General features: G+C 62.6%; 1 protein-coding gene across 2 annotated transcripts; it reads right to left on the minus strand.

Annotated features, from left to right (window-relative positions):
* Positions 1-1,452: 1,452 nt before the first annotated feature.
* On the minus strand, positions 1,453-7,700 carry LOC125637811 (uncharacterized). Of its 2 annotated transcripts, none has more exons than XM_075129150.1 (4): positions 7,501-7,700; positions 4,289-6,271; positions 3,477-3,648; positions 1,453-3,020 (listed from the first exon to the last, which is right to left on the minus strand). In XM_075129150.1, exons 2-4 carry the CDS (start codon positions 6,050-6,052, stop codon positions 2,407-2,409), a joined length of 2,550 nt encoding a protein of 849 aa, XP_074985251.1. In that variant the 5' UTR covers positions 6,053-6,271; positions 7,501-7,700; the 3' UTR covers positions 1,453-2,406. The 2 variants fall into 2 exon arrangements, with proteins under 2 accessions (XP_074985251.1, XP_074985250.1); XM_075129149.1 differs by having other exon boundaries at positions 1,453-3,023.
* Positions 7,701-13,783: the final 6,083 nt, after the last annotated feature.

The raw sequence follows: 13,783 nt of genomic DNA on the forward strand, positions 1-13,783 counted from the left end.
GTCCCGAAGAGCCTCCTGTCAAAAGCAGGATCCGTCTGCCCATTTCCCAGCTGAGCAAACGGAGACCCGGCAAGCTGCGGGCCGTGGGGGCGGGCGCGGAGGGGTGCAGTAGCTAATGAACTAGAAACGAGCCCCGCGTACGATGCTGGGGTGAGGAGGGCCGATGCGATGAGTGGACGTCTCCGGCGTCACTCGGTCCCGCTGCGGATTCCCCGTCTGCTGGCCCCGGCTCGGAAACAGCACCGGAAAAACCGGCCTTTGCTAGACATTAACCGCGGGGGAGCCGAAGCGTGGGCGCTAACTCATGGCAGACTCCGAGCAGGAGCAGGTCCAGGGGAACCCGAGGCCTGGAAACCACCGGTGCACAGGCCCCGGCTAGGAAGCGGTGACGTATTAGCTGCCCCCTGGTTAAAGATACTTCTTTTCCGAGCGTGGAGGCAGCCATAATTTTCCACGCTAGATCTTCCCCCGACCACCAGTTAACCCCAGGGACGCGCCCCATGCTTAGAGACCGCGCTGCTCAGTCCCATGGGTTGCGGTAGGCGTGGCGACAAATAATCGGAGATTGGACGGAGTAGGAGCCGCGAGGTTATTGTCCCTCGGCATTTGGCCGCCGGTGGGATCCTGTGTCCAGTTCTGGTGCCCACTATTCTCAAAGGAGGCTGAGAAGCTGGAGAGGGGTCAGAAAAGAGCCGCGAGAATGACTGAAGGATTAGAAAACCTGCCTTACAGGGAGAGACTCCAGGAGCTCGATCTGTTTAGCCTAACTGAGAGAAGGTTCAGGGGTGACTTGAGCCTCCCGAAAAGGAGAAAAGAAATTGGATCATCGAACATTCGTGCGTCAAGCAGACTCCTGGGTACTATCCCCAGCTCTTCCAAGGCATCCAGTCAGGCTCAAAGAAGGCTGGGATCTTCATGAGGAAAGCAAAGCGCTATGCATTTTGGGAAGGGCTATTAAACCTTCATGGTTTGAGGCAAGCTCTAGATGGGCAAGGCAAGGAGGAGACCAAATGCGGAAGGGGAAGTTTTCCAGAGCTGCGGGGTTCTCACACCTTCGTCTGAAGCTGCTGGATTTAGCCTGTTAAGGAGAGCGGGCGTAGCTGGGAAAGCCCAAACTCACACGCAGAGCGGGACAGAGGATGGATTCTTTCCGTTTGTCGGCCAATCTGAAAAATCGGGGGAGGAGGGGGTTTGGTTTCAGGTTGAACTGAATAGTTTTTGGTGAATCGACAAGTCAACAACAATCACCCCTGGAACCCAAACCGTATCCGTTTTCAGCCCTTTTTTCCTCCTTTGTTTTTTTTTTTTTTTAAAGAACAGAAAAGCAACCATCACACCCATTGTTTCTGGGTCGAAAAATGGAAACGTTTTGTCTTGGGAAGATGTTTCGATTCAATCTGGAGCGCGTCTTGCTGTTTCTGCAAGGAACCTTTGAAAGGAAAAAGATGGACCTGAAAACCGGAAACATTTTATTTGGCAAAGGTCAGAAGGGAAACTTTTGTTTCAATTTCGTTTATTTTCACTTCCCTGGTGGTTCCCTCCTCCACCCCCCCCCAAGATGAGCAATAAGTGTCCTTCGCAGGCTGCGTTTGAGGCTAAACATGCCAAGCTCCTGACTCTCCAGTCCCCTGATCCTCCCAGTGGTCCTTCTCTGCACCTGGTCCTTCGTTCTTCAACGTGGGGAACCCAAATTGGACACAGGATTCCAGATGAGGTGGGATCAATATTTCCTGATCTCAGCTGGAAATATCTCACCCCACCCATCCTGGGATTGCTTTGGCCTCTTTCCCGGCTGCCTTCCACTGGTGGCTCATTGTCCTGCAACCGACAAACGCACCCATGTCTTTCTCCTCCCATGTCATTTCCAACCGGGGAGCCCTCACCCCCAGTTCAGAGCAGCCTTTCTTGGTATTATTCCCTAAGGCTACGACCTGGCATTTTGTCCTATTACATTTCATCCCATTTCTATTACTCCTGTCTCTCCAGGTCGTCCTCCACCGTATGGATGATGTGCACCCCCAATTTGTGTGTCATCAGCATATTTCATTAGTGTATTCCTACTTTTTGTGCCAGGGTCATTAAGGTTTTGATCCAGGTTGGCCAATCCGATCTCCCATTCTGGTTCTGGCCATTGTTGGAGAGGAGAGAATGTTGGATGGCCCTTGGACCAGTCTGGCCAATCCTATGTCCTATTTGGTTCTGGCCATCATGGGTGAGAGGAGGCTAGGCTCAATGGTCCTTGGTTCTGCTCCAGCCTAAAACTGGACCTCTAAGAGACGTGCTCTAGCTAAACCACCAGATATGGTCTGGATGTGGGAGTCATTGGGTATGGAGTCATCCAGCTGACGTGGTCCCTGAGGCCGGGCTAGATGGGCCCCTCTAGGTGGCCCTCCATAACAACCTCCTTCAGGCTGTGTGGGTCCTGCGGTGCCTCACCAAGTGGGAACTCTGCCCAAAGTTCTTGCCGCACTCCGGGCAGCCGTAGGGGCGCTCGCCAGTGTGGGTGATTTGATGGCGCACCAGGTCAGAGCGCCAGCGGAACTTCTTCCCGCACTGGCTGCACCCGTAGGGCCGGTCCTTGCTGTGGGAGGCCCGGTGCCTGGCCAGCTCGGAGCTGTGGTAGAAACTCCGGCTGCATTGGTGGCAGCGGTGGGATCTCTCCGCCCCGTGGATTCGCAGATGACGGGTAAGCTGGGAGCCCCGGGAGAAGCTCTTCCCGCACTGCGGGCACTGGTGAGGTTTCTCGCCAGTGTGGGTCCGCTGGTGAGCCAAGAGGGCAGAGCTCTGGCGGAAGCTCCGGCCACATTGTGGGCAGAGGTGAGGCCCCTGGACTGGGTGGGAGCCAGACACGGCATCAGGGTCATGGGCATGCTGGGTGAGTTCCCTCGGCGGCTGGGGGACATCCGCCCTACCCTGACTCCCAGGGCTCCTGTCCCCATCGGATTTTGGGGGGCAGGTGCTGGGCACTTTGGCCTCCTTTGGACCTTTCTGTTGTGGATTCGCCTCCTCCATTACGGCTGCTGCTGAGGGATGAGGAATAGAGACCAAGAGTGAGGGGACATGAGATAGCGAGAAGGTACCTCCTTGCCATATCCACAATCCCCTGCCCCGCGACGCCCGCCATCCTTACCCACAATCCCCTGCTCTGGGATGCCTGCCGTCCTTACCCACAATCCCCTGCTCTGGGATGCCTGCCGTCCTTACCCACAATCCCCTGCCCTGGGATGCCTGACATCCTTACCCACAATCCCCTGCCCTCCCTACCCACAGTCCCCTGGGCCTGGCACTAACCCCCTTCATGTGGCTCTGTCCCCCTCAGCCAGCCCTCCCAATGCTCCAATGCCCCCCCATGTCTCCCACCGCCCTCTGCATACTCACAGTGCCCCTCTGTCCCCCCAGCCACTATGGGACCCCTCCTCTCCCAGTGGTGCTTTGTCCTGGAGGTGTTACCTCCAGCACCCCCATTCCCTTCATACCCGGGGGTGGCTGGGGCTCCTCCTTGGGGATGCAGGGTAGCTCGGGGCCGGGCCGGCTCAGTGTTGCCCCCTCCTGGGGACGGGGCAGCGGGGGCGCGGGAGTTTCCCATGATGCTCCTGCACACGGCGTCTCCTCTATGCTGGGTTTTTCCACCTTCACCCGCACGGTGACCTGGGAAGGAGGGAAAGTTGTCATGGCGGAAACAGGGTGTGAATGATAACTGGGGCAAGGAGTGGGGGTGACAAGGGGTGACCCCTGCGCTCCACAGAGTTACACAGCCATGGGGAGCATGGACCATCACTCATTTCCCGGTGGCACTGCAAAGGCTCATGGGAGTCACAGAACAATACCCCGGCTCTGCCATTGCACTGCCCACATTGCCCCGGGGGAGGCACCGGGCCCGCCTCCCGCTCTCCCTACCCACAAACCCCCGGGGAAGAGACCAGACTTCACTTGGGGTGACAACAGCACCCCTCCTGCGACCCTTTCAACGCACCTCCCACCCGCCACCCCATTGCCCCACCTGCCCCAAGGGCCAGCCCCGCCCCACCCATCACCACTGCCTGGCAGCCCCGGGCCTGTCGCACCATGGAGAGGACCGGCAGTAAGACCTAGTGCCGCGGCCAAGCCCCACATGGGGGGGTGTTTCTGATGCCCAGGGGCTTGGTGCCCCAGGTGCCTGCCTGGGCATATCGGGGAGGGCAGGCTGCTGTCTGCGGCGGCCCCGGATGGCTCAGTGTGGTCAGACGGTGCCACATCACAGCCTGAGAAGAACCAGGCCACGGGTCAGACGCCCTCCCCGCCCCTGCACCTGCTGCTCCCACATCCCGGCCGCCGGCCGGCCCCGCTGGAAGCCCTCGGCCAGGGCCACGGCCTCGGCGCAGGTCTCGGGGCCTCGTTCCCAGACCCAGCTCTGCATCTCCCCCGGCAGGATGCTCAGGAACTGCTCCAGGACCAGCAGCTCCAGGATCTGCTCCTTGGTGCGGTGCTGGGGCTCCAGCCAGCGGCGGGAGAGCTCCCGGAGCCGGGCCCAGGCCTCCCGGGGTCCACCAGCCTCCTGGTAGCTGAAGCCTCGGAAGCCCTGGCGCCACCTCTCTGCTGCAGCCTTGCCCACTCCCAAGATGGCCGCTTTGCCAACACCCAAGATGGCCGCTTTGCCGTAATCTTTGGTGTCTCCGGCCTCCAGGCTGCGGTAGGCCTCGCCACTGAGGGTTGGCGTGAATTGTGTCTGTTGCTCTTCCAGCATGGCTGCTTTGTCCACCCCCAAGATGGCTGCCTTGTCTGCCCCCAGAATGGCAGCTTTCCCATAATCCTTGGCATCTCCAGCCTCTAGGCTACGGTAGGCCTCGCTGCTGAGGGCTGGCATGAATTGTGTCAGCTGCTCTCCCATGATGACGGCCTTCTCATAACCCTTGGCATCCCTGGCCTCCAGGCTCCGGTAAACCTCACCACCGAGTGCTGGAGTCAGATGCGTCAACTGCTCTCCTAAGATGGCCGCCTTGTCCATTCCCAAGATGGCCTCCTTGTCCACTCCCAAGATGGCTGCCCTATCTGCCCCCAAAATGGAAGCTTTCCCATAATCCTTGGCATCTCCTGTCCCCAGGCTGCGGTAGGCCTCACCGCTAAGGGTTGGCGTGAGTCGTGTCAACTGCTCTCCCAACATGGCCACCTTGTCCACTCCTAAAATGGCAGCCCTATCCACCCCCAAAATGGCAGCCTTCCCGTAATCTTTGGCATCTCCGGCCTCTAGGCTGCGATAGGCCTCACTGCTAAGGGTTGGCGTGAGTCGCATCAACTGCTCTCCCAAGATGCCTGCTTTGTCCATTCCCAAAATGGCCGCCCTGTCCACCCCCAAAAGGGCTGCCTTTCCATATTCCTTAGCATCTCCAGCGTCTAGGCTGCGATAGCCCTCGCTGCTGAGGGTTGGTGTGAGTCGCGTTAATGGCTCTCCCAAGATGGCTGCCTTGTCCACTCCCAAAATGGCCGCCCTGTCCAGCCCCAAAATGGCAGCCTTCCCATAATCCTTGGCATCTCCAGCCTCTAGGCTGCGATAGGCCTCGTTGCTGAGGGTTGGCGTGAGTCGCGTTAACTGCTCTCCCAAGATGGCTGCCCTCTCCGCTCCCAAGATGGCCGCCTTCACCTTCCCATAATCCTTGGCATCCCCGGCCCGTGGGCTGCTGAAGGCCTCGCCGCCGAGGGTTGGCGTGAGTCGTGCCAAGCGCTCCCCTCGGGGCCACGGGCAGGCATCGTTTCCTTGCCCAAAGAGGGCGCCGTTGTCCGGCAGGGTGGGGCTCTCCCAGGGTGGGAGGACTTCCAGGGGCGACCGTTGCCCCCACCAGCATTGGGGTGTCTCCTCAGGCCGGGCCTGCTGAGGAGCCGCCCACCTCAGCAGCTCCCCGATGGTCCCAGCCTGCACCAGCCACGGTGCCTTGCTGGCCGCCTCCCACTCCCAGCCCGGCTCTGGGCCTACTGGTTCGGGCTCCTCCATTTTCACCCGTGGTGCCATCGTCTCCTCCAGCGGATACAGGAAATGGAGGCCCAGGGCTGGGGGAGGCACCTCTTGAGTGGCGGCCATTTTCTTAGCTCAGCGGGGAGACGGTAGCTGACTCTCCACTCCGACTCTTGATCCCCAATGGTGACTCCCTGGTAGGTCAGTTGGGAACCTCCAGGCCACTGGTCGTGTCCCCACAGGGCCTGTGCTGAGGTCACTTGCTGTGCCGGTGATCCCACTGCTGACACCAACTGGGCCAGGTAAGATGATCTGGGGCTCTAGGAGGAACACGCCAGCTCGTTCCTGCATCGTAAAGGAGGAACAAATGGAGATGGGAATAGAAATGAGACAGACAGGAGAAAAGGGGGTGGGGTCTTGTGCTCAGAGCAGGGAGGGGCTGGGACTGGGAGCCAGGACTCGTGGGTTCTATCCCCAGCTCTGGAAAAGTTTTGCCATGATTGGTATTTTTCTTGTATCTCCAGCTCCCAGATTCCTAGGACTGTGAGAGACTCCCAGTTTCATTCAAAAGTAAAATAAATAAGTTTCTAGTTTTTGTAAAAACAGAGGAAAGGTTGAAAACCGGGCGCCCCAAAGGCCAAGGAAGAGCCCCAATGGTTGTTATTTGGTTAAATAATATTGTGGCTTCTTAGCCAGTTCTACAGTTCTGTGGGGACCAAATCATGATTTGGGACAAGCTGGGTGGGCCAGTGCCGCAGAAGGACTCTGCTTTCTGCTGTGGCAGGGCCTAGGGAGCGTGTGCTGGGACCTGAGCCGAAGTGTGCCCGGTGCTGTACAGACAAAGAAGGCAGTGCCTGACTCCCAGCCCTCCCCCCAGCTCTAACCCATTAGACCCCACGTCCTTCCCGGAGAACCCAGGAGTCCTGGCTCCCAGCCCCCCCTGCTCTAACCCACTAGACCCCCCTCCCCTCCCAGAGCCGGGGAGAGAACCCAGGAGTCCTGGCTCCCAGACCCCCCTGCTCCAACCCACCAAACCCCACTCCCCTCCCAGAGCCGGGGAGAGAACCCAGGAGTCCTGGCTCCCAGACCCCCCTGCTCTAACCCATTAGACCCCCCTTCCCCTCCTAGAGCCGGAGAGAGAACCCAGGAGTCCTGGCTCCCAGACCCCCCTGCTCTAACCCACTAGACCCCCCTCCCCTCCCAGAACTGGGGAGAGAACCCAGGAGTCCGGGCACCGGCGCCCCCTGCTCCAACCCACCAGCTCCCACTTCCCTCCCAGAGCCGGGGAGAGAACCCAGGAGTCCTGGCTCCCAGGCCCCCAGGTCTAACCCACTAGACCCCCCTCCCCTCCCAGAACTGGGGAGAGAACCCAGGAGTCCTGGCTCCCAGCCCCCCCTGCTCCAACCCACCAGACCCCACTCCCCTCCCAGAGCCGGAGAGAGAACCCAGGAGTCCGAGCTCCCAGCGCCCCCTGCTCCAACCCACCAGACCCCCCTCCCCTCCCAGAACTAGAGGGAGAACCCAGGCGTCCGGGCCCCCCCCCCAGAGGCAGAGGGACGGGGGGGCCGCCGTACCTGCGCCGCGGGGGGATGGAGCCGCAGGGACCCGGCGGCGGTGGCGGGGGGGCTCCCGGGCCGGGGGGGGGAGGTCGGGTCCGTCCCCGCGGCTGGCTCCGTGGCGACTGGCTGGGGCGGCTGTCAGTCAGGGCGGAGGAAAGGGAAAGGCGTCTGGGATCGCTGGTGTCCCCTCCCCACGGCGGGGGGGGGGGCCCTTGGCGGGGGGAGGGACCTGGGCGGGCTCCCCGCCCCCCGGCCTCGGCCCCTCTCCGGCTCCCCCGGGCGCAGGGGGGCTCGGGGAGGGGAGGAAGGGGCCTGCGGGCGGGCTGTGTATGGCCCGGGGGGCGGGGGGGGGGGAGGGCAGCCAGACAGAGGGACGGGCACAAAGAGACGGACAGACCCGGCCCGGGGCAGACAGAGGGACGGGCACAAAGAGACGGACAGACCCGGCCCGGGGCAGACAGAGGGACGGGCACAAAGAGACGGACAGACCCGGCCCGGGGCAGGGGCAGACAGAGGGACGGGCACAAAGAGACGGACAGACCCGGCCTGGGGCAGACAGAGGGACGGGCACAAAGAGACGGACAGACCCGGCCCGGGGCAGGGGCAGACAGAGGGACGGGCACAAAGAGACGGACAGACCCGGCCCGGGGCAGGGGCAGACAGAGGGACGGGCACAAAGAGACGGACAGACCCGGCCCGGGGCAGGGGCAGACAGAGGGACGGGCACAAAGAGACGGACAGACCCGGCCTGGGGCAGACAGAGGGACGGGCACAAAGAGACGGACAGACCCGGCCCGGGGCAGGGGCAGACAGAGGGACGGACGGGCACAAAGAGACGGACAGACCCGGCCCGGGGCACACAGAGGGACGGACGGGCACAAAGAGACGGACAGACCCGGCCCGGGGCAGACAGAGGGACGGACGGGCACAAAGAGACGGACAGACCCGGCCCGGGACAGACAGAGGGACGGGCACAAAGAGACGGACAGACCCGGCCTGGGGCAGACAGAGGGACGGACGGGCACAAAGAGACGGACAGACCCAGCCCGGGGCAGACAGAGGGACGGGCACAAAGAGACGGACAGACCCGGCCCGGGGCAGGGGCAGACAGAGGGACGGGCACAAAGAGACGGACAGACCCGGCCCAGGGCAGACAGAGGGACGGGCACAAAGAGACGGACAGACCCGGCCCGGGGCAGACAGAGGGACGGGCACAAAGAGACGGACAGACCCGGCCCGGGGCAGACAGAGGGACGGGCACAAAGAGACGGACAGACCCGGCCCGGGGCAGACTGAGGGACAGGCACAAAGAGACGGACAGACCCGGCCTGGGGCAGACAGAGGGACGGGCACAAAGAGACGGACAGACCCGGCCTGGGGCAGACAGAGGGACGGACGGGCACAAAGAGACGGACAGACCCGGCCCGGGGCAGACAGAGGGACGGGCACAAAGAGACGGACAGACCCGGCCCGGGGCAGACAGAGGGACGGGCACAAAGAGACGGACAGACCCGGCCCGGGGCAGACAGAGGGATGGGCACAAAGAGACGGACAGACCCGGGCAGGGGCAGACAGAGGGACGGACGGGCACAAAGAGACGGACAGACCCGGCCTGGGGCAGACAGAGGGACGGGCACAAAGAGACGGACAGACCCGGGCAGGGGCAGACAGAGGGACGGGCACAAAGAGACGGACAGACCCAGGCAGGGGCAGACAGAGGGATGGGCACAAAGAGACGGACAGACCCGGCCCGGGGCAGACAGAGGGACGGGCACAAAGAGACGGACAGACCCGGGCAGGGGCAGACAGAGGGACGGGCACAAAGAGACGGACAGACCCGGCCCGGGGCAGACAGAGGGACGGGCACAAAGAGACGGACAGACCCGGGCAGGGGCAGACAGGGGGACGGGCACAAAGAGACGGACAGACCCGGCCCGGGGCAGACAGAGGGACGGGCACAAAGAGACGGACAGACCCGGCCCGGGGCAGGGGCAGACAGAGGGACGGGCACAAAGAGACGGACAGACCCGGCCTGGGGCAGACAGAGGGATGGGCACAAAGAGACGGACAGACCCGGGCAGGGGCAGACAGGGGGACGGTCACAAAGAGACGGACAGACCCGGGCAGGGGCAGACAGGGGGACGGGCACAAAGAGACGGACAGACCCGGCCCGGGGCAGACAGAGGGACGGGCACAAAGAGACGGACAGACCCGGCCCGGGGCAGACAGAGGGATGGGCACAAAGAGACGGACAGACCCGGCCCGGGGCAGACAGAGGGACGGGCACAAAGAGACGGACAGACCCGGGCAGGGGCAGACAGAGGGACGGACGGGCACAAAGAGACGGACAGACCCGGGCAGGGGCAGACAGAGGGACGGACGGGCACAAAGAGACGGACAGACCCGGCCTGGGGCAGACAGAGGGACGGGCACAAAGAGACGGACAGACCCGGGCAGGGGCAGACAGAGGGACGGGCACAAAGAGACGGACAGACCCGGCCTGGGGCAGACAGAGGGACGGGCACAAAGAGACAGACAGACCCGGGCGGGGCAGACAGAGGGACGGGCACAAAGAGACGGACAGACCCGGCCCGGGGCAGACAGAGGGACGGGCACAAAGAGACGGACAGACCCGGCCTGGGGCAGACAGAGGGACGGGCACAAAGAGACGGACAGACCCGACCTGGGGCAGACAGAGGGACGGGCACAAAGAGACGGACAGACCCGGGCAGGGGCAGACAGGGGGATGGGCACAAAGAGACGGACAGACCTGGCCCGGGGCAGACAGAGGGACGGGCACAAAGAGACGGACAGACCCGGCCTGGGGCAGACAGAGGGACGGGCACAAAGAGACGGACAGACCCGGCCCGGGGCAGACAGAGGGACGGGCACAAAGAGACGGACAGACCCGGCCCGGGGCAGACAGAGGGACGGGCACAAAGAGACGGACAGATCCAGCCCACACAGGGGAGACAGGAGACGGGCGGACGGCCAGGCCATGGCAGACAGACGGACAAGGTATAGTTTACACCGACAGGGACGCCGGACGGACAGACCGACACAGGGCTGGCAGCCCGACATGCCAGAGAGAGGGAGAGAACGGGCCCGGCGCCGTCTGGGCTGATCTAGGGACAGACGGACGGAGTCGGGACAGGCTGATGGATGATGCAGACGGGGCCGACGAGGAAATCTGGAGGGATGGGGCCGTGACCGCCTGGCCTCCTGCGCCCATGGACTGAAGAGACACCGGGTGCCCCACGGCGACACGTGGACGGGGACAGTCTGGCCAGGCAGATCCAGCCTAGACCGACGGATGAGGGACAGACGCACGTGAGACAGACGGAAACCCTCCAGCCGGACCGTGGGACGCAGCCCGCACAGACGGACAGACAGAATAAGGAGGACAACACACAACCTCGAGAACCACAATATAGACAGATACAACCCAGACCCATCCTAGACAGAGGGACAGACGCAACACAGACGGACGGACAGACACCGGGACACAAAATAGACAGACGAACAGACACAACACAGACGGATGGATAGATACAACCCAGATCTGGGGATGGGCAAACTTTTCGGCCCGAGGGCTGCATCGGGGAATAGAAATTGTATGGCGGGCCGTGACTGCTCACTCAATTGGGGTTGGAGTGTGGGAGGGGGTGAGGGCTCCGGTTGGGGGTGGAGGCTCCGGGGTGGGGCCAGAAATGGGGAGCTCAGGGTGTGGGAGGGAGCTCCGACCTGGGGCGGGGGAGTGGGGTGTGGTGGGGGGTGAGGGCTCTGGCTGGGGATGAGGAGTTTGGGGTGTAGGAGGGTGCTCCGGGCTGGGATCGAGGGGTTCGGAGAGGGGGGTGGGGGGATCAGGGCTGGGGCAGGGGGTTGGGGTGTGGGAAGGGATTCAGGCTCTGGGGTGGGGCTGGGGATGAGGAGTTTGGGGTGTAGGAGGGTGCTCCGGGCTGGGATTGAGGGGTTCGGAGGGCGGGGGGGGATCAGGGCTGGGGCAGGGGGTTGGGGTTCGGGGACGGATGCAGACTCTGGCTGGGGGTGCAGGCTCTGGGGTGGGGCTGGGGATGAGGAGTTTGGGGTGTAGGAGGGTGCTCCGGGCTGGGATTGAGCGGTTCGGAGGGCGGGGGGGGGGATCAGGGCTGGGGCAGGGGGTTGGGGTGCAGGGACGGGTGCAGGCTCTGGCTGGGGGTGCGGGCTCTGGGGTGGGGCTGGGGATGAGGAGTTTGGGGTGTAGGAGGGTGCTCCGGGCTGGGATCGAGGGGTTCGGAGGGCAGGAGAGGGATCAGGGCTGGGGCACGGGGTTGGGGTGCGGGGACGGGTGCAGGCTCTGGCTGGGGGTGCGGGCTCTGGGGTGGGGCTGGGGATGAGGAGTTTGGGGTGTAGGAGGGTGCTCCGGGCTGGGATTGAGCGGTTCGGAGGGCGGGGGGGGGGATCAGGGCTGGGGCAGGGGGTTGGGGCGTGGGGAGAGGCTCAGAGGTGCAGGCTCCGGGTGGCACGTACCTCAAGTGGTTCCCAGAAGCCGCGGCCACGTCCCCCCTCCGTTGGAGCGCCAGAGGGGGCCATGGGAGCGCGTAGGAGCCGGAGTGGGGCCATGCCGTGTGGAGCGGCCCCCGACCCTCATCCCTGGCCCTCTCGGCCGGAGCGCTGGAGCGGGGGAAGCCTGCGGCCCATAACGTGGCTGCCCTTGACCTAGACTAGAGGTGGGCAAACTGCGGCCCACGGGCCACATCCGTCCCGTGGGACCCTCCTGCCCGGCCCTTGAGCTCCTGGCTGGAGAGGCGAGACCCCGGCCCCTCCCCTGCTGTCCCCCGGCCCCCGCAGCTTCAGCCGGTCAGCGGGGCTACTGGAGCTGGCTCTGGCCGGCGGCACGGCTGCCAGTCCTGGTGCTCTGAGCGGCATGGTAAGGGGGTGGGGAGCTGGGGGGTCCGATAAGGGCAGGGAGTCCCAGGGGGGCCTGTCAGGGGGCGGGGGTGTGGATAGGGGTCAGGGCAGTCAGGGGACAGGGAGCAGGGGGGGTTGAATAGGGAGTGGGATCCTGAGGGGGCAGTTAGGGGGTGGGGGTCCTGGGGAGGCTGTTAGGAGATGAGGGTCCCGGGAGGGGGCGGTCAGGGGACAAGGAGCAGGGAGGGTTAGATAGGTTGGGGGTTCCGAGGGGGGCAGTCAGGGGGCGGGAAGTGGGAAAGGGGGGATAGGGGGCGGGGGCCAGGCTGTTTGGGGAGGCCCAGCCTTCCCTACCCGGCCCTCCATACAGTTTTGGAACTGCGATGTGGCCGTCAGGCCAAAAAATTTGTCCACCCCTACCCTAGACAGACAGACACAACACAGACAGATGGACAGATACAACCTAGACAGAGGGACAGTCACAATACAGACAGACAGACAGACAGACACAACACAGCCTGATGGACAGACGCAATATGGACAGACGGACGCAGCACAGACAGATGGGCAGATACAACCTAGACAGAGGGACAGACACAATATAGACAGACAGACAGACAGACACAACACACCCTGATGGACAGACGCAATATGAACAGACGGACGCAACCCAGACAGACGGAATGTCGGAATATTACGAACGAGGGAACAGTCCTGACAGACCGACCGACCGACCAATCCGGGATTCAAACGCCGCCACCACCCGCCACCCCTGCTCCTCTTGTGTCCCGGGGATTCACGCACCAGGGCTGGCTACCCGGGCAAACGCCTTCCCGCCTGCAGCGAGCACCCCGGGCGCTGTGTGATCTCGTCCCGCCCGCCACGGATCGCCCCTGTTCCATCTACCCACCAGGCTTTCTTTGGTTCCCAGCCCCTTCCATTCAGCTGAGGTGACTCCTCTGATACCTCGAGCAGGTCTGTATCAATACACTGAGCTAGGCGAATGATGATCTGGTGGGTAAAGACTCTGGACTGGGTCTCAGGATGCCGGGGTTGTATCAGATTCCATGTGTGACCTCAGGCAAGTCCCTTTCTCTGCCTCAGTTTCCCCATCTGTACAATGGGGGTAATGGCACCAACCATCTTTATAAACAGGCTTGGTGGACCTCGGTTTTTATTTTTTATGTCGGAAAATATCAATGTGTGGTTTATTTTCAATTTTCCCCATTCAGATTTTCACAAAATTATGGGGTGTACACGTGGTCCCCCTCCTTCCATTTTTATCAATTTAAATTTTCACAGTTGCAGAGAATTATAGGGGAAGGATGAAATGATCATTCTTTAACGACAGCAGATGTTTGACTGGAAGCGTTAAAGCTTTATAAACCATTCAAACAAATTGCCAACA

The sequence above is a fragment of the Caretta caretta genome, chromosome 6 (genome assembly GCF_965140235.1).
Source record: "Caretta caretta isolate rCarCar2 chromosome 6, rCarCar1.hap1, whole genome shotgun sequence".
In the NCBI taxonomy this organism is placed as follows: Eukaryota; Metazoa; Chordata; order Testudines; family Cheloniidae; genus Caretta; species Caretta caretta.

What these genes read in the sequence shown, in the direction of transcription:
- LOC125637811 (XM_075129149.1), bottom strand. Translation starts at nt 6,052, where the DNA reads ATGGCCGCCACTCAAGAGGTGCCTCCCCCAGCCCTGGGCCTCCATTTC. An exon ending in CCGGGATGTGGGAGCAGCAG is followed by an intron (nt 3,649 to 4,288) that starts GTGCAGGGGCGG and finishes CCTCCTTCCCAG; the next exon opens with GTCACCGTGCGGGTGAAGGT. An exon ending in GGAGCCCCAGCCACCCCCGG is followed by an intron (nt 3,024 to 3,476) that starts GTATGAAGGGAA and finishes CTCATCCCTCAG; the next exon opens with CAGCAGCCGTAATGGAGGAG.